The sequence below is a fragment of the Narcine bancroftii genome, chromosome 7, assembly GCF_036971445.1.
Source record: "Narcine bancroftii isolate sNarBan1 chromosome 7, sNarBan1.hap1, whole genome shotgun sequence".
Taxonomy (NCBI): domain Eukaryota; kingdom Metazoa; phylum Chordata; class Chondrichthyes; order Torpediniformes; family Narcinidae; genus Narcine; species Narcine bancroftii.
In genome coordinates, this window is record NC_091475.1 from 29,199,964 (window position 1) to 29,217,675 (window position 17,712).

The following is a 17,712-nucleotide window of genomic DNA, read 5'->3' on the forward strand; positions in this document are numbered from 1 at the left end:
GCTATTTCATCCAATAGAAACTTGAGGAATGGTAGCTGAACTAAACTTTTAGATTTTCTAACAGCTACAGTGCCCTCCATAATGTTTGGGGCAAAACACACCTTTCTCTTTATTTGCCCTTGTGCTCCACAGTTATCAATTTGTACTCAAAAATTCAAATGTAATTAGCTTACACACTCCATATTTTATTCAGGGTTATTTGTATACACTTTGGTTTCACCATGTAGAAATTACAGCCCTTTTTAAACATAGTCCCCTCATTTCAGGGCACCATAATGATTAGGACATTTAGTTTCATAGGTGTTTATGATTACTCAGGTATGTTTAATTGTTTCACTGCTAAGAGAGCTAGGCTTACTTTAAAGTTTTTGATCAACACTATAGCCTGAATACACCTGGGATTGTCTGATCTTAGAAGCTAAGCAGGCACAGTACTTGGAGGGGAGACTACCTGGGAACACCAGGTGCTATAGGTTTCTGTGAGGGGTGATGGACAAAGTGGCAACTCTCTTGTCTGCCTTATGGTGGACAAAAGTTAAACAATTTCATGTATACTACATTCTAAATGTAGTATTATGTGGAGTATTTAGTTCCCATTTTTGAACATGAGGACCGGAGTTGTGCCAATGAAAGTAAAGAAGCCATTATGAGGCTGAAAAATAAGAATGAAACAGTAAGAGACATTGCCCAAACCTTAGGATTACCAAAGTTAACAGTTTGGGACATCGTTAAGAAAGAATGTACTGGTGAGTCCTTAAATGCAAAGGGACAGGTCTTCCAAGGAAGACCACAGCTGATGACAGAAGAATTCTCTTCATCATCATGAAGAAAAATCCTCAACTGTATGTCTGATAGATCAGAAACTCTTCAGGAGGCAGGTGTAGATATATCAATAACTACAGTCTGCAGAAGACTTCATGAACAGAAATACAGAGGCTACACTGCAAGATTCAAACCACTAATTAGCCACAGAAAGGATGGGTGGATTACAGTTTGCCAAGAAATATTTAGAAGAGCCTGCAAAATTCAGGAAAAAAACGATCTTATGGAAATGAGGCCAAGATTTAATCTGCATCCAAATGATGGGAAGTGCAAAGTGTGGATGTGGAAGGGAGCTGACCAAGATCCAAAGCAGACCACCTTTCACCTTTGCTATGGTTTGCATCTTGCAGTGTAGCCTCAGAACTTCTGTCCATGAAGTCACCTGTGGAAAGTAGTCATTGAAATGTCCACACCTGCCTCCTGAAGAGTGCTTGTGATCTGTTGGTCATCCATTTGAGGATTTTTCTTCATTATGATGAGAATTTTTCTGTCAACAGCAGTATGGGTCTTCCTTGAATACCATTCCTTTTGCAATTACTGAGTTTACTAGTATGTTCTTTCTTCTTAATGTGTTCCAAACCATTGACTTTTAGTAATTCCAAGATTAACAGTTTGGGACATTGTTAAGAAAGAATGTACTGGTGAGCTCCTTACTGTTTTATTCTTGTTTTTCAGCCTCACAATGGCTTCTTTGACTTTCATTGGCACAACTCTGGTCCTCATGTAGAAAATGGCAACTACAGTCTCCAAGTATGAATAAAAGCTTTGAAGCAAACCTGCACTAACAAAGTAATTAAACATACTGGGATAATCACAAACATCTGGCAAACAATGACATGATGTGGATACTAAAATAATTAATTATTTTCTGTGGTAAATGGAGGAAGCTGTAGAAAGTCACCTGAGAATAAAAGTTGATTTTTTTTTGTAAGCTATAGGCCTTTAAAGTGAGGCCATTACTGTGGTTAGAAATGGTACCTGTAGATTTGAGTGAAGTGTGTGTGATTTTTAAAGTTGCTCAATGGCACTGTATCATGTGGTTTGCTATTTAACATGTGGAATGCAATTTAATATAAATATTTCCTTGCTCTTCCACATGAGTTGTGTATCATTTTAGATATTGTTTCAAATACAAGGCCCCAGCATGCTGCTTTCCGGAAGCCCAGGCTTCAACAAAAGTGTATAAAGAAATGCTGGATGACATTTCTATGCTTTTGCCAACATCTTAAAGAAATTCTAAATAGCTTCTAATCCTATAGCACTAATCTTGTAACAAGCAAAACAAACCTGACTTTGTAGTCAGCAATGAGGAGATAGTACCTTCCATGGGTGGAATTTGTCAAATGTGTTTAGTAAGTTTTCCCCAGGAATAAGAAGAGGATTCCATATGGAACATGGTTTTGCTTGAATCAATCATGGGATTTTGGAAAGGACAGGTGGGTGAAATGTTCACTAATTAGCTATTGGGGACCAGCAACCATTGTTCTATTAAGATACTAAAAAGTAGTTTTGGAGTGTCATGAATTAAAACTCTGTATTGGGACTGATGCACCATCAATGACTCCAAATGATTGGTTGAGCAAATTGATAGGCTTTATTTGCTATAGAACAAAGGCATGTCTGTGCCACTCAACTGTCCTGCACTGGGGAGGGGGCTGTGGAACAGTCACCTTTTATTCAGGAGCCTGTGGGAAGGGCCACAGGTACAGTCGACCAATGGGTGTGCCCAAACAGATAAATATATACATACAGTGGTTTACCACAGGGACAAGACCAACTATGCAGGTATTACACAAGAACTAGCTCAAGTTAATTAAAATGGGTTGTTTTGAAGAAGAGGATTGTGAGGAAAATGAGGTTTTCAAACACATACAAGAGCCTGGGACATGCATGGAATCACAAACTATCAGACGTGCAACCGAAGGAAGCTTTGAGAGAGTATTCAAATGGATGTATAACACTGAGGAGTTGAAATGAATTTTGACAAAGGCATTGCTTAAAAAAAGTGAAAGAAAGTTTATTTACAGTGGAATTTCTGTGAACACTTGGATTTTGGCAAATCTTCTCATATTGAATAATGTGCTTATCTTGTAAGGAATGAATTTTGAACAAGTTTCAGAGGTAGACTGAACAAACAACTGGTGGTTTTGAAACTTGTGCTATTGGCAAATGTCCAATAGTTTTTAGTATCTGCAGTACAAGATGTGAAGCGAAGAAGAAACAAACTGGTTAGTGTTGGAGTACATCCTTTCAGGCATCACAGAAATGCTACAGCAAAGGAGGTGGCTTTTTAGGCAGGCTAAATCCTCATTTAGGGAAGGTGACCATTTTTCCATGTCTTTATGTGGAACCCCAACATATTTGAAAACTAAAATAGTATCCTTGTGAAGCACTCTCATCCTGCCTTTGCTCTCCCCTTCAACACGTATATGTTTCCATTGTGTAATGATGTTGAGAATGGAAATTTGCAGGGGTGCAGCAAGATGGAGTAGAAGGAAGACGTGTGTTCCACCTCTCCCTAGCTGGATCATTAAATACCCGTTTTTTTAATAGTATAAAACTGATTAAAAATAAGATTTACAGTTATTTAAATAACAGTGCGATATGATGTCATCTAATGTAAAAAAGCTCAAACCTCAGCTTCAGAAAAAATTACCATATAAAAGTGCGGAAGAATTGAGGCCTACCTGCACAGCTGAATCCATAGAGACATCGCTGGGAATCTCCAAGCCTCCGAGGACTCCAGCCCGTTCGACTTTGACTCCAGCGCCGATCCTGCATTCGCAAGATGGCGCTGGTACATCGATGAGTTTGGCCGCTGCTGACCATCATCTACGTGAAGTCGTGCACACAGGTGGCACGGCCGATAAGGGGACCTGCGAGCCCGCGATCTCGCTGAGCGGCCCAGTGACGTGCAAGGTAGCATCGGAAGATGCCTCTGCACGTCTGATGGCTTTGCCTGGCCTGCATGTGGCATCGCAGGCCCAGGAGTTGTTGGAAAAAAATTAGCGCTGTGGAGAAACCTGAGCACCGGCATCCTGAAGAGGTCTGGGTACCAGCGTCGGGTGTCCAGACCCGCAGCCGTTCAGTTAAAGGAACTGTGTTGACTGAGGAAGAAGAGGAACTTACCTTATTGGAATTCGTCCAGGAGGAGGAGCCTGCAGTTAAAGATGGTGAATCTCAAAAAGTGGAAGTGGAATCTGAACTGGATTCAGTGTTCATTGTTTTGGAAAGGATTGCTGGTCAAATACAGCAAATGCATAATATGTCAAAACAAATATCAACTCAAATGACTCAAGGATTTATGGAGATGAAAATAAAAATGAATACTTTGTGTGATTGAAATGTCAACTGTGAAACAGGAAATGACAGTAGTTAAAAGTGACATTAATAAATGTATAAAATCAGTAGACACTGCAAGATAATTTTATGAAAATTGAAACTGCTTTTTCTGAGTTTCAAACTCGGGTAGAACGTAATAGAGAAAAATGGAAAAAGTGAAAGGTTCTTTTGTAGATTGGGGGATTCAGAAAAGAGATTTAATGAAGAAGATTGATTTGTTGGTCAATCAAAGTCAGAGAAATAACATGAAAATAGTTGGTCTTCCAGAGGATATGGAAAGTGCTGACCATATAAAATTTTTTAAGCACTGGACCCTAGAGGTGCAAGGTAAAGAGTTTTTCCCTGAAGGTTTGGAATTGGATAGGGCTCATAGAGTTCTGAGAAGAAGACCACTTCCAGGACAAGCACTGAGAGCAGTTTTGATTTGTTGTTTAAAATATCAAGATCATGAAATGATTTTACGTATGGCAGTACAGAACACAAGATAGAATCAATCTCCATTAATGATCCAACATAATAGGGTGTTCTTTTATGCTGATTTGAGTCCAGAGGTTATTAAAAGATGATGAGAATTTAATACAGCTAAAGACGTTTTGTGGTGAAAAGGTTACAAGTTTGCTTTTCGTTATCCTGCAATTTTGAAGGTTTTCTATGTAAATTTTCAGTCTCAATTTTTTGAGAATTATCATGTTGCTTTGGTTTTTGTCAACTCTTTGCTGGAATTGCAAAGAAATGAATCTTCTCCTCTGTTATCTCCTAAGAGGAGAGTGAATGGACATGGGAATAGAGAGAATGGAAAGAAAGAAGAGATGTCACAAAGTCTTCTTGATGTTGAAGATTTGGAGCAGTCGGGCTTGGAATCATTGGGTTGAATATAAGGACTATATTCAATTGTGTTTGATTAAATAATTTGTATCTGGCTGGGGGTGGATGACACTGAAAACTTTGACAGTCATCTGCCACTAGTGGGTTTACCACACCCAGTGGTTTTTGTTTTTTTTTACTTTAAATTTTTAAAATTTTTTTGAGGGAGTTTTTCTTTTTTTGAAAAATTTGTAGAGGGGAGCATTATTTTATAGTGTATAACTATATTAGTAGTTAAAAAAAGTATCAATTGAATTTTGCAAGTTTTAATGTCCAGGGATTAAATAATCAAATTAAGAGAAAGAGAATATTAGCTTGTATATTTAAAAAAAAAAGAAAATTGATAAGCTTTTTTTACAAGAAACACATTTGACTGAGAAAGAACATTTGAAATTGAAAAGGGATTGGGTTGGTCATGTTTTCTCTTCTTTTAATTCTAAGGCAAGAGGAGTAGCAATTTTGATTCATAAAAATTTACCCTTTGAATTGAAATTTTTAGAGGGGTATTCTGGTAGAATATTAAGAGTGAATTGTAAAATTTTTGCTGAATCGTGAACTTTGTTGAATCTTTATGCCCCTAATATAGATGATGAGCAGTTTATTTCAGAAGCTTTTTTATTATTAACTCAAGCTAATGAAAATGTTTTAGTTGGTGGTGATTTTAATTGTGTTCTCAACCCTTTACTGGATAGAAATTCAAAAAGTATAAGGAAATCAAAGATGGCAACACAAATTAATGAAAGATTTAAATTTGGTGGATATTTGGAGAAAAGTTAACCCTACAGAGAAGGATTTTTCTTTTTATTCCTCGAGACATGATTCGTTTTCTAGAATTGATTTGTATTTGGTATCAGCACATTTACTAGGTAGAGTATTACGAGCTGAATATAAAAGTAGAGTTATTATCAGATCATTCATTATTACTTTTTTCTTGTGAAAGTTCGGAGGTAGTGCGTCCGTCATTTAGATGGAGGTTTAATGCAATGTTATTGAAAAAAACAGAGTTTGTTACTTTTGTTAAAGAGCAGATTTCTTTATTTTTTGACTGAAAAGTTTTTTTTCTGTGGATAATCATTTTGTAATATGGGATGCTTTAAAAGCTTATTTGAGAGGGCAGATCATTATTATTCTCTGAAAGTTAAGAAACAATATATGGCAGAAAGTTTAGAGTTAGAAAATAAGATTGCTGAGTTAGAGAAGGATTTTCAGAAAGGGGTAACAAGATTTAAAAAATTGCATTGGAGAGGTTGAAGTTGCATTATAATACTTTACAAACTTATCAGTTTGAGCACTTAATTAATCGATCTAAACAACGTTATTATGAGATGGGGAAAGAGCTCATAAGGTCATTGCTCGGCAATTGAAAGCTGAACAGACGTCTTGGACTATTAATGCTGTTAAGAAGAATTCAATAATAACTTATAAGCCTTAGGAAATTAATGACCAGTTTTATTCATTTTATCAAAAATTATATACTTCTGAGGGGGAAAACAGGATAATGGTTTTATTGATTCTTACTTATCTAAAGTTACCGGTATTAGATGGAATTGATGTTCAGAAATTGGAATCTCCATTTACGATTTTGAAATTAAGGAAGTTATTCAGGAAATGCCAAATGGAAAGTCCCTAAGGGATGATGGATTCCCTGTGGAATTTTATAAACTTTTTATGATTTTTCTAATGAATTTGGAGAGGTGTTGAATCAAGTTACTGAAGATCAGAAGCTACCAGAATCATGTTCTAGTGCTTTAATAACTGTTATTCCAAAAAAAATAGAGATCCATTAAAAGTATCTTTGTTTTGACTTATTTCTTTATTAAATGTGGATTATAAAATTATAGTGAAAGTATTAGCTAATAGACTTGCTAAATATTTGCTTAAATTTGTACATATTGATCAAAGAGGTTTTATTAAGAATAGAAATGCATCAGACAATATATTTTGATTAATTACTTTGGTCAATGCATATTGAAAGCAACCTAACCATCCTATGATAGCATTATGATAGCATTAGATGCTGAAAAAGCTTTTGATAGGGTTGCATTGGATTTTTTATTTAAGGTTTTAGAGAAATTTAAATTTGGCCCTTTTTTATTGGATGGGTTAAGGCTTTATATACGAACCCGTTTGCTAGGGTGGTGACAAATGGACAGATTTCTTTACCATTTAAATTGACTCGTTCAACTCGACAGGGCTGCCCATTGTCGCCAGCCTTATTTGCATTGGTTATTGATCCATTAGCTCAGGCTATTAGACAAAATGAAGAAATTAGAGGGATGTGGGTTAAGAATGAAGAATATAAAATTAACTTATTTGCGGATGATGTGTTGGTATATTTGATGGAACCAGAAAGGTCGTTGAAACAATTGCAAAAGTGTTTGTTGAAATTTGGAGAATTGTCAGGATATAAAGTTAATTGGAATAAAAGTGAAACTTTACCAGTTGGAGTGGGAGATTATTCTGAATTTAAAACAATTATAAAATTAAGGTGGACAAGTAAAATTAAATATTTAGGTGTGTTTATGGATCAATGAATTATCAATCATTATATCAATTAAATTATGTACCTAACCTATATTAAGATGGATTAAAGCAGATTTGATTAAGAGGAAAGATCTTCCATTAACTTTAGTCAGGTTAACTGTATTAAAATTAATATTTTTCCTCTAATTCAATATTTCTTCCAGTAACCACCTTGTTACTTTCTAAGGGTTTTTTCAAGATCTGAATAAAGCAGTGAGAGAGTTTTTATGGAAAGTTAAATTGGCTCGAATGGCGCTGCATAGATTTACATGGAAGTATACATTGGGCGGATTACAACTACCACATTTTCAAAATTATTATGAAGCAGCCCAATTGAAGTTAGTAGATTGATGGATTTAGATCAGCCTCCTAGCTGGGCTAAAATGGAAAAGGCATGTATTCCTATTGGCATATCATATTGCTGTAACAAATTCAAATTTCAACAAAATATAAATTTAAGATTTGGCTTAAAAAAAATAGGGTGTTAGGGTTGAAAGATAAATTATCTATTTTAACTCCATTGTATAATAATCAGCTTATTCCTTTTTCAACGTTTAACAATCATTTAAAGATTTGTGATTCTAAGGGTATAAAGACAATACCAGATTGTTTTGTAGAGGGGCAATTTCTTTTTAACCAATTGAGAGAAAGATTTGACATACCTGTAAATTCTTTGTTTGTGTATTATCAACTTGGGGCTTTGATAAAAGATAATTATGGTAGAAAGATGATTTTACCTACTTTGTCAAGATTTGAATCTTTGATTTCCTCTATACCGAATAAGGGTTATATTTCAGTTATGTATAATTTGTTAAAAGATGGTATGGATAAACCAGATTTGGAGAAATCTAAACTTAAATGGGAGAGTGATTTTAATATTTATTTTTCCTGAAGAAGATTGGGCAAATATATGTCAAGACAATGTAATTAAATTGACTAATGTGTGATTATGGAATGGTTAATTATAATTTTTTTACATCAATTATATTTGACCCCAGAAAAATTAAAAAATAAAATGGGTTTAGTAATTCGGATTCTTGTTTTAGATGTGGTTCATGTATTGGAACTTTTTTACATGCAGTATGGAATTGTGGAATTTCAATCATTTTGGCAAGGAATTAAAGTAGTTTTGGAGAAATTATATAATTTTATACTACCATTAGATCCAATGATTTTATTGTTGGGAAATTTATATTCATTAAGAGGAATGGGATTGGATAAAATTCAAATTGCTTTTGTACGCTTGGTATTATCAGTAGCGTGTAAATGTGTTGCTAGTACTTGGAAAGATGATACTGAGATTAATATAGCTCATTGGCATAATGAATTGAAAGTATGTGTGGTTATGGAAAAAATTACTTATACTTTACATGATAATTATTCTTCTTTTGTTAGTAAGTGGTCTCCGTATTTGAAATATATGCATTTAGATATACTTTGAAACGTTAACATTTAAAAAAATTGTATATAATTAATTTTTTTTGCTCCCCTTAAGGGAGCTGGGTGCAAGGGTGGGGGAGAGGATGGGTATGAATGAAAAAATATCTTTGATTATTTTTATATTATATACTATGTTTGTGTTTTCTTTTAAATAAAGTTTGGGGAAAAAAAAGAGAATGGAAATTTGCCAAACAACTTTCCATCCTGTATGAAAACATGAAAAAAAAATTCAATGCCTCACCACATTAGTAATAAGTAAGATAGGCAAATGCAAAAATTAGCTGCTGTTATTTATAAAGGCTGGCTCTGTTATCATTATGCAGACTGTGGCAGATTACATTATTTGAATTGTCGTTTGTAACAATGTTTATAAGCTCAGTAATTTAACTTTTGTTATAATAACATTTGAGATGTACCTGTTCAGGTGACCAGATTGTTTTAACATGGAAAAGTCTTTTTCCACCTATTTTTGCAGACACAATATGAACAAAACTGGCTTTGCCAAAGCTAAGTATTCCATTGCATTTCTTTCCATCTCCTGAAAAATACTATACTTGTACCACCTTTTGGAGAATTTGTCCTTTCAGTGCATTTCAATCAGTGACAAAATAAAAACAAAACAGGCCTGGCAGCATCTGTGGAAAAATAAACTGTTAAGTTTCTATTTTGGACTTGCAATATCTGCAGTTTATCTGTTTTTTCCATCAGTTGGACATGTTACTAATCTTGCATTTGTCAATTTATTAAAAGATGGGGTGGCAAATTTTGTTTGGCAAGGTGGCTCTGGGTGCTACTGTACTCCAGCATATTTCTCAACAAGGCTCAGCTGGCTTGTAGAGAGGAAAAAGTTAATTTATGAAAGTTTTCAATCAACTGCATTAGTTTCATTAGATTTGGAAACCGTCTATGGCACAAAGTTACTTCCTCATGTGAATAGGCTGCTTTTTTTGCTTTACAGTAGTTGTGAAATTCTTGTTTTGCACTTTGCTCGGAGTCTTGTTTTTGTTCAAGAACATTGAGGAACATTTCTACAGCTGTCATGAGCAATTGTGTGGGGGGGGGGGGGGGGGGATGGTAGAAATGCTCTTCACATACCTGAGGTTAGCTGTTGCGGGTTTCCATGAAACATAAATTCATTTTTTACTTTGTTACAACAGCCATACTTTTGTGACATGTCTGCAATGTTCACAAGTTTTGCAAAACCCTCCCCTCCTCATCACAATATGTAGTTGGTTGTTTGATACAAGAGCCATCACTGCTGCATTTCATAAAATTTACCAATTGAATTTACAACAAGTTTAATGTCCTAGCATAACTTCAGTTATCCATGTACACCAAGGTTTATTTCAGGAACATAATTTGACTAAATCCTGTTATACCTTGTGTTAAAATGCAAAGGACAATATATTACTTTAAATAAAAAGATGGGATATCACAATAAAGCCTAAATATGGAACTAACCCTTTAAATAAGAGATGCATGGTCACCCAAAAACAAACAGAGTGAGAAAGATACACATATAGAGGTATGTAATGGGAAAAAAAAATTAGAAGTAATCAATATCGGGTATAAAAAACCATTCCCATCCAAATTCTAGGGAAAATACTATTTGTTAGCTTAAGCACTGACCTTGGACTTTGAAAGTTGTCTGAACAGCCTGTAGGGGAGCTATGATTTAGCCGAAGTTTCCTGATGTCAGCAGAATGTCTGTTTAAATAAATGAAAAGCAATAAAACAACGTGACACTCCTAGTTGGACTGTGACTGTTCAACAACAACTGTGTCTTGCACATAAAGGTCTATTTTGTGTTTAGTAAGGACAGAAATGCACAAGTGGTGAATTTGATGGGTGTGCACGGAATGCCAGAAAACTTTTGTATGTGAATCAGAGTGGCAAAAAAAAAGTGAGGTTCACAACGTTAAAGGTTCTATATGAAGTGTAAGTTGTTACAGGGTTTAAAAATTTGCCAGATTTCCTGAAAGACCAAAGATTCTGGGTCTGCCAAAGACCAACAATGTTGTCTACACACTGTTGTGCCCATTAGACCATGAGTTTTTTTTAACCAGTTGTCTTTAGCCCAATGAATAAAGGGGCATTCAAATGGTATTCGGGTACAATGAAGGCACTAGTGTATTTCATCATCGTTCTCTCTCTTTCACAGGAACTGCTGATGAAGGTAGAGGTGATGGTGGGGGTTAGAGGGATTTGGGGCCATTTGCTGTTATGGTGGAGAGGTGAACATTAAGGTTTTTTGTCATAGTGATAATAGGGGAAGGATCCTTTGCTGTGAATTGTATGTGGAGGGAAGGGGAGAGGGAGGGATCAAGATAGTTGGAGATCAATGCTTGCAGGATTTGGAGGACAGAATATTGATTGTTGGAAGAGCTTTGGTGGATGAGGAATCCAGTACTACACAGTTTAACTTCATTGTCTTACATCGCCAATGGTGATGGTAAAAACATCATTCTAGTTGCCCGTCGGTACGTTCCTCTTTCTTCCTTTGAACCGTGGACACAGATGGCTCACAGGCCATGGGAAATGTATCCGCTGTGAATACGGTCTGTATGTGAGCAGACCCTTATGGCATAGTCTGTCATCATGGGGACAGCAGAAATCCATGTTAGCTGTTGGTATTGAGACACGACCCAGGAGTTTCGACAGGAATGTAATCTCAAAAAGCAGTCAATGAAAATGACCATCTGCTAACGTGAATATCTCATTCATCAGATCAGATGGATTCCTGTCACCTAGCCCCTCCATATTCAAAAGCCGCATGCCGTGCTCATGCCTGGTCAATTCCAATGTGTCCAGGAGAAATTGGCGGAACCTGGTGTACTGGTTGTCTGCTCATTTTAGCTGCTGTAGCAGCATTCAACACCCCAAAGACGTGCCAAAATTTTGTGTCCTCCGCCGTTATGCCAGGTTATCAGGTTTCAGCCTGATTAAGCCATATCTGAGTTTGGTGGGTTATAAAGGAGGCAAGTGAACTCCTTCCGTGTTAACTGCAGCTGTGGCAGCTGCTGCTGTCGTTGCGTCCATGATGACTGTAGATTCAGGTTTCGGGTGAATCTTGTAGTCGGAGTCACCAATTGTAGTGACTACTTTGGTAGAGCTACTAAATCAACATGCATACACAGGGTTAGTCAACCAACGACTGTTTATTTGAGTTTGCCATGCTTCTTTTATATGTCTCCCATCCCAGGCTCCACGGGACAGGGATGGTGATGTCACTATGTGTTTGACGCCAATTGTGGGACTGACAGGTTTAAAGTACACATGGTGGGAGCCTCGCACCCTCTACAAAGAGGTATATCAATCTGGTGTGCCGTTATTTGGCACGCAGTACTGCGCGTATGCAGTCCATTAATCAGGTAAGTGCATAGTGGTCCGGCCCACGGCTCCACGCATTTGCTGGTGAGCTGTATGAGCAACTAATTGCGATACCACGCTGTGTGCCCACTACACAGCTGCTACAATCTGCTGTTAATAGTGGTTATTTCTTGCAGGCTTCAATTCAATTCCTTCAGCATTTTCAACCTTAACCTCTCTCACCATCTCCAAGCACTCCTTTCTGTTGCATTGTCATTTTATGAATACTAGATTCTTTCTTTAAAACCTATCTAAACTATAGCATGTGAATTAACTATTTAAGTTGTAGCTTGAGTAGTGTTGGTCAAATATTCAATACTTTTAATTAATATTTAGTAAATGATGAGAGTTACACCTGTACAATCTCTGTTAATGGAATACAAGTTTAGAATTGGAGATTGTTCAAAGATATAGTTGGACTAATGTACTGCCTTTCTTCTTTGGCTTGGCTTCACGGGCGAAGATTTATGGAGGGGTAAATGTCCACGTCAGCTGCAGGCTCGTTTGTGGCTGACAAGTCATCAGTGTATTTTAGACTTCTGGTTTTCTGACAGAAGATTCAAGTCTCTTTATCTGCCCTCAAGGAACTGTAAAGAGTAGTTTGTTTTATTACTTTGAACACAACTCTTGGCAGCTTTTCTGCAGGAATGAAGCAGCTCTATATTTTTAACTTTTAAGTAGTCAAAAGGTTTTGTGCAATGACTGAGCAAGTGGTACAAAGACAAAACCTAAGGAATACTCACTGAATGGAAATTCAGAAAGTGGAGATCAACTCCACATGGTATGGTCCATGTTAGAAAAAATTACATTTGGGACTAGATTTAAAAGTGGAATCTTCAGATTGAAACTCTCTGAATTATTGCAGGAGTGCAATTTTTTTTAATTCACTTGGAACAATTCAAGTTTGCAGTGAGACTGAGGTGCTTGGCAACAGTGGGAAAAGGTCATCATTGTCCTGGTTATGCCCATCCAGCAGTGAACAAAGAGAAGCTAAGAGGACTGAGCAGATCAGGCTCCATCCATGGTTAGAAATAGTCAGTATTTTTTTTTTGGTTTTTGGATTGGGGTTGAGCCTCAGTGAAGGATTTCCAACCAGAAAAGTTGACTGGCCATTTCTAACCATGGATGCTGCCTGATCTACTGAGCCCAGCCAGCTTCTCTTTGTTCACTCAAGATTCTGACATTTGCAGTTTCTCTATGCCCATCTAGCTGTTGAAATGCATAAGAATTCTTGGACAGATCTAGTAAGATGTGGCTGCATTTAATGTTGTAGTGATGTATGCTGACAGCAGGATAAAATGTGACACTCATCAGAATACACCTTGTGTGTACATAAACCAAAGAAACAATCTTTGCATGAGCAAAGATAGATCAAGAATTGTGCAATTTATTGAAATTGGAAAAATAGAGAGAAATTTTCTATGGGGGACTTTGACTTTCCCTAAAAATAATTGGCTCGAAGGGATAGGTAAACAAGACAAAGAAGTGGAAATCCTCCAGTGTAATCAAATCGATTTTCAAACATGTAGAAAGCATAAGAAGAAAGGATTTGTTGTTGGATCTGGTGAGAAGAGAAGTGGGCAGCACAGCTACTATAGCAGTTTTCACAACGCTATTTCAACATCAGTGATCCAGGGTTAAATCTGCAGCTGTCTGTGAAGCTTCTGTTCTCCCCATGTCTGCATGGGTTTCCTGTGAGTGCTCTAGTTTCCTCCCACATTTCAAAATCTTGCAGGAATAAAAGTTAATGTGTCACCTTTTTTTTTGGCTTGGCTTCGCGGACAAAGATTTATGGAGGGGGTAAATGTCCACGTCAGCTGCAGGCTCGTTTGTGGCTGACAAGTCCGATGCGGGACAGGCAGACACGGTTGCAGGGGAAAATTGGTGGATTGGGGTTGGGTGTTGGGTTTTTCCTCCTTTTGTCTTTTGTCAGTGAGGTGGGCTCTGCGGTCTTCTTCAAAGGAGGTTGCTGCCCGCCGAACTGTGAGGCGCCAAGATGCACGGTTTGAGGCAATATCAGCCCACTGGCGGTGGTCAATGTGGCAGGCACCAAGAGCTTTCTTTAGGCAGTCCTTGTTCCTCTTCTTCGGTGCACCTCTGTCTCGGTGGCCAGTGGAGAGCTTGCCATATAACACGATCTTGGGAAGGCGATGGTCCTCCATTCTGGAGACGTGACCCACCCAGTGCAGCTGGATCTTCAGCAGCGTGGACCTACTGTATGTGTATTTGAGCAGCATAGGGGCTCATGGGCTGGAAGAGCCTGTATCTCTTTTCAAAAGAAAAGTTGGGGTTCCTCTGTTTGGCAGGTTGAGCTTGACATTGTTCAGGCAATATTTATTTCCCAAATATCCAGGCAAATTGTGATTATTTCACTATATAGTTTAGAACAAATAAACATGACAAAAATTGGGCAATAGATTAAAGCAAAGTAACCTGGCAGTTAATTCGAGACATCCACCACCTTCTTTGGAAGAACATACCCTCTGATCCCCTTTTAAATCTTTACCCTCTTACTTGTGCCCCCAAGTTTTAGACTTTCCTCCTCTGAGAGAAAAAGTGTGACCACCTAACCTATCTATGCCCCTCATCAGTCCAGTGAATGGTCCAAGCCTATCCAATCTGTACTTAACTCCAGATTCCCAGTTGCAATCCTTGTGAATATTTTTCTGGGCCTTTGCTAGCTTTATTGTACAGTTCCCAGTCAAGTTTCTGACAGTTGAATTAATTATTTTAGAGCTATTTACTGCAGTGGGCTATGAAAGTGCCATTGAGTGGGTTGTTCAGGTGGGTAACTCTATGGACACATTTAAACATTTGGGATAAGCTGGGAAAGTGTTGTTGAGGTAGAATCCATCCTCTTCCATTCTCAAATATTGTAGTGAGTGCTAGCAATCTCTCATGCCTAAAACCTGTTAGGGTTTTAGGGTCAGAAAAACAGAGATGTATGTTCCAGTGATTATTGGGGATCAGAGGTGGAGAGGGTGAGCCAATTTAAGATCTTGGGAGTCACTATCTCAGAGGATCTTTCCTGGACCCAACTTCCACATGGCATCGTGAAGAAAGCATGTCAGTGCCTCTACTTCCTCAGGAGTTTGCAGAGGTTTGGTATGACATCCAAAATCCTGGCAAATTTCTACAGGGGTGAGGTGGAGAGTGTACCGGCTGTATCACAGTCTGGTATGGGACACAATACCCTTGAGCATAAAGTCCTGCAAAAGGTAGTGGATGCAGCCCAGGACATCACAGGCAAAACCCTCCCCACCATCAAGAACATCTACAGAGAACACTGCTGCCATAGAGCAGCAACAACCATCAAGGATCCATATCACCCAGCACACGCTCTGTTCTTGCTGCGGCCATCAGGAAAGAGGTATAGGTGTCACAAGACTCACACCACCAGGTTTAGGAACAGCTGCTATCCCTCTACCATCAGACTCCTCAACACAACTCAATCAGGAACTTATTTAAGGACTCTTACTTTTGCACTTTATTGATTGTGTAATACAGAGAGAGAAAAAATAGTCATTTTGTTTACATTTTAATTTGTTTACATGTGCATGTTTACAGTTTGTACATTTTTTTGCACTTTCATTAAGTAGTGATTCTGCCTTGCCCACAGGAAAAGGAATCTAAAGGTTGTATGTGATATCATGAATTTTCTCTGACAATAAATCTGAAATCTAACTTCGTCCAGAGCAAAGCAATCCAATTTTACTTCGTTTATTTTTTCTGGTTCAGTTGATTTGTTTCACAAAATCTATCCCCCTTTTTTATTGAACCTTGTAGAAGCATTTAGAGAGAGGCTAAAATAGAAATGATCTCTGACAATCCCAATAAAAGTATTTTGCAGTGTGACCACCAGTTTATTCTACAGGTGGATTTTATGTCAATGACTGCTCTGAGGTCTATGAAAAAGAAATTTACTCAAACTTTTCTGTTGGAAATGTTCTTGAAGTTCCATTTCTTTCTCCCATTCCTTTATCTCGAATAAATGTGAATGGCAGCATGTCCCAATTCAGAACATACACTGAGAAGTCATCCCCCTCAAAATTTTAAGTGTGTTGTCTGTTTTCAGTATACACATAAAGTCATTTGGGGTGAGAACCATAGAATGTTACAGCACAAAAAAAGAGGCCATTTGACACTTCTGGTCTATGCCAACCGATAAAACTAGCTAGTCCCCACTGACCTGCTCTCATTCCATAACCCTCCAAACTTATCCTATCCATGTATTTATGCAATTTATTTTTAAAACTTAAGGTGAATCTGCATTCACTACATCAGATGGCAGCTCATTCCACACTCCTATCACTCTCTGAGTGAAAATCTTTTCCCTAATATTCCACTTGTACCTCTCCCCTTTCAGCCTGAAGCAATGACCTCTCGTATTTATCTCCCCCAATCTGAGTGGAAACATCCTAGTCACATCTACTCTGTCTATACCCCTCATAATCTTATAAACCTCTATCAAGTCTTCCCCCCCCCCCCCCTACCCCCAGCCTTCGTTCCAAGGAATATAGTCTTAACCTGTTTAATCTTTCCTGGTAACTCAACTCCTGAAGACCCAGCAACAACTTAGTAAATCTTCTCTGCACTCTTTCAATCTTATTGATATCTTTCCTGCTGCTGGGTGACCAGAACTGCACACAATGTTCTAAGTGTGGCCTCACCAATGACTTGAATAACTTCAACATAACAACCCAACTTCTATACTCAATAATTTATAAAGGCTAGGATGCCAAAAACTTTCTTTACAACCCTGTCCACATGCATCGCCATCTTCAGGGAACTACGTATTCCCAGATCTCTTTACTCTTCCACACTTTTCAATGGCCTACCATTTACTGTGCACGTCCTACCCTGATTCGCTCTTCCAAAGTGCCATTTACTGGCCTAATTTCCCGGCTGGTCCAGATCTCTCTGCAAGCTTTGAAAATCTTCCTCACAGTCCACAACACCTATCTTTGTATCATCATCTAGGTCATTTATTATAGGTAACAAACAATAATGGTCCCAACATAGATCCCTGAGGTACACCACTTGACACAGACCTCCATTTTGAGAAGCAACCATCCACTACCAATCTGTTTTCTTCCACCAAGCCAATTTTGAATCCATTTTGCAACCTCATTATGTATACCTCGAGTCCTAACCTTCTGAACCAATCTCTCATGTGGAACCTCGTCAAAGGCCTTACTAAAGTCCATATAGTCAACATCCACAGCCTTTCCCTCATCAACCTTCTTGGTAACTTCCTCAAAAAACTCTACAAGATATGTTAAACATGACCTACCACACATAAATCCAGGCTGACTGTCCTTAATCAGCTAATAACGGTCCAAATATCTATAT

At 37.7% G+C, this 17,712-nt stretch overlaps 2 protein-coding genes across 4 annotated transcripts in view; one reads left to right on the forward strand and one right to left on the reverse strand.

The window, feature by feature from the left end:
- kdm6a (lysine (K)-specific demethylase 6A) overlaps positions 1 to 3,885 on the reverse strand; it is a 317,187-nt gene extending 313,302 nt beyond the window's left edge. The window contains exon 1 of the mRNA XM_069889298.1: positions 3,510 to 3,885. Coding sequence (XP_069745399.1) covers positions 3,510 to 3,527 — 18 coding nt within the window. The 5' untranslated portion in view covers positions 3,528 to 3,885. The remainder of the gene's footprint in view (positions 1 to 3,509) is intronic.
- mao (monoamine oxidase) overlaps positions 1 to 17,712 on the forward strand; it is a 134,064-nt gene that overhangs the window by 16,692 nt on the left and 99,660 nt on the right. Inside the window, exon 1 of one of the 3 annotated variants that reach the window (XM_069889303.1) lies at positions 13,952 to 14,054. The exons of the other annotated variants lie outside the window; for them this stretch is intronic. Within the exon in view, the coding sequence (XP_069745404.1) occupies positions 14,036 to 14,054 (19 nt within the window). The 5' untranslated portion in view covers positions 13,952 to 14,035. Of the gene's footprint in view, positions 1 to 13,951; positions 14,055 to 17,712 lie in introns of those variants that run through there. 3 annotated transcript variants of the gene reach the window in all.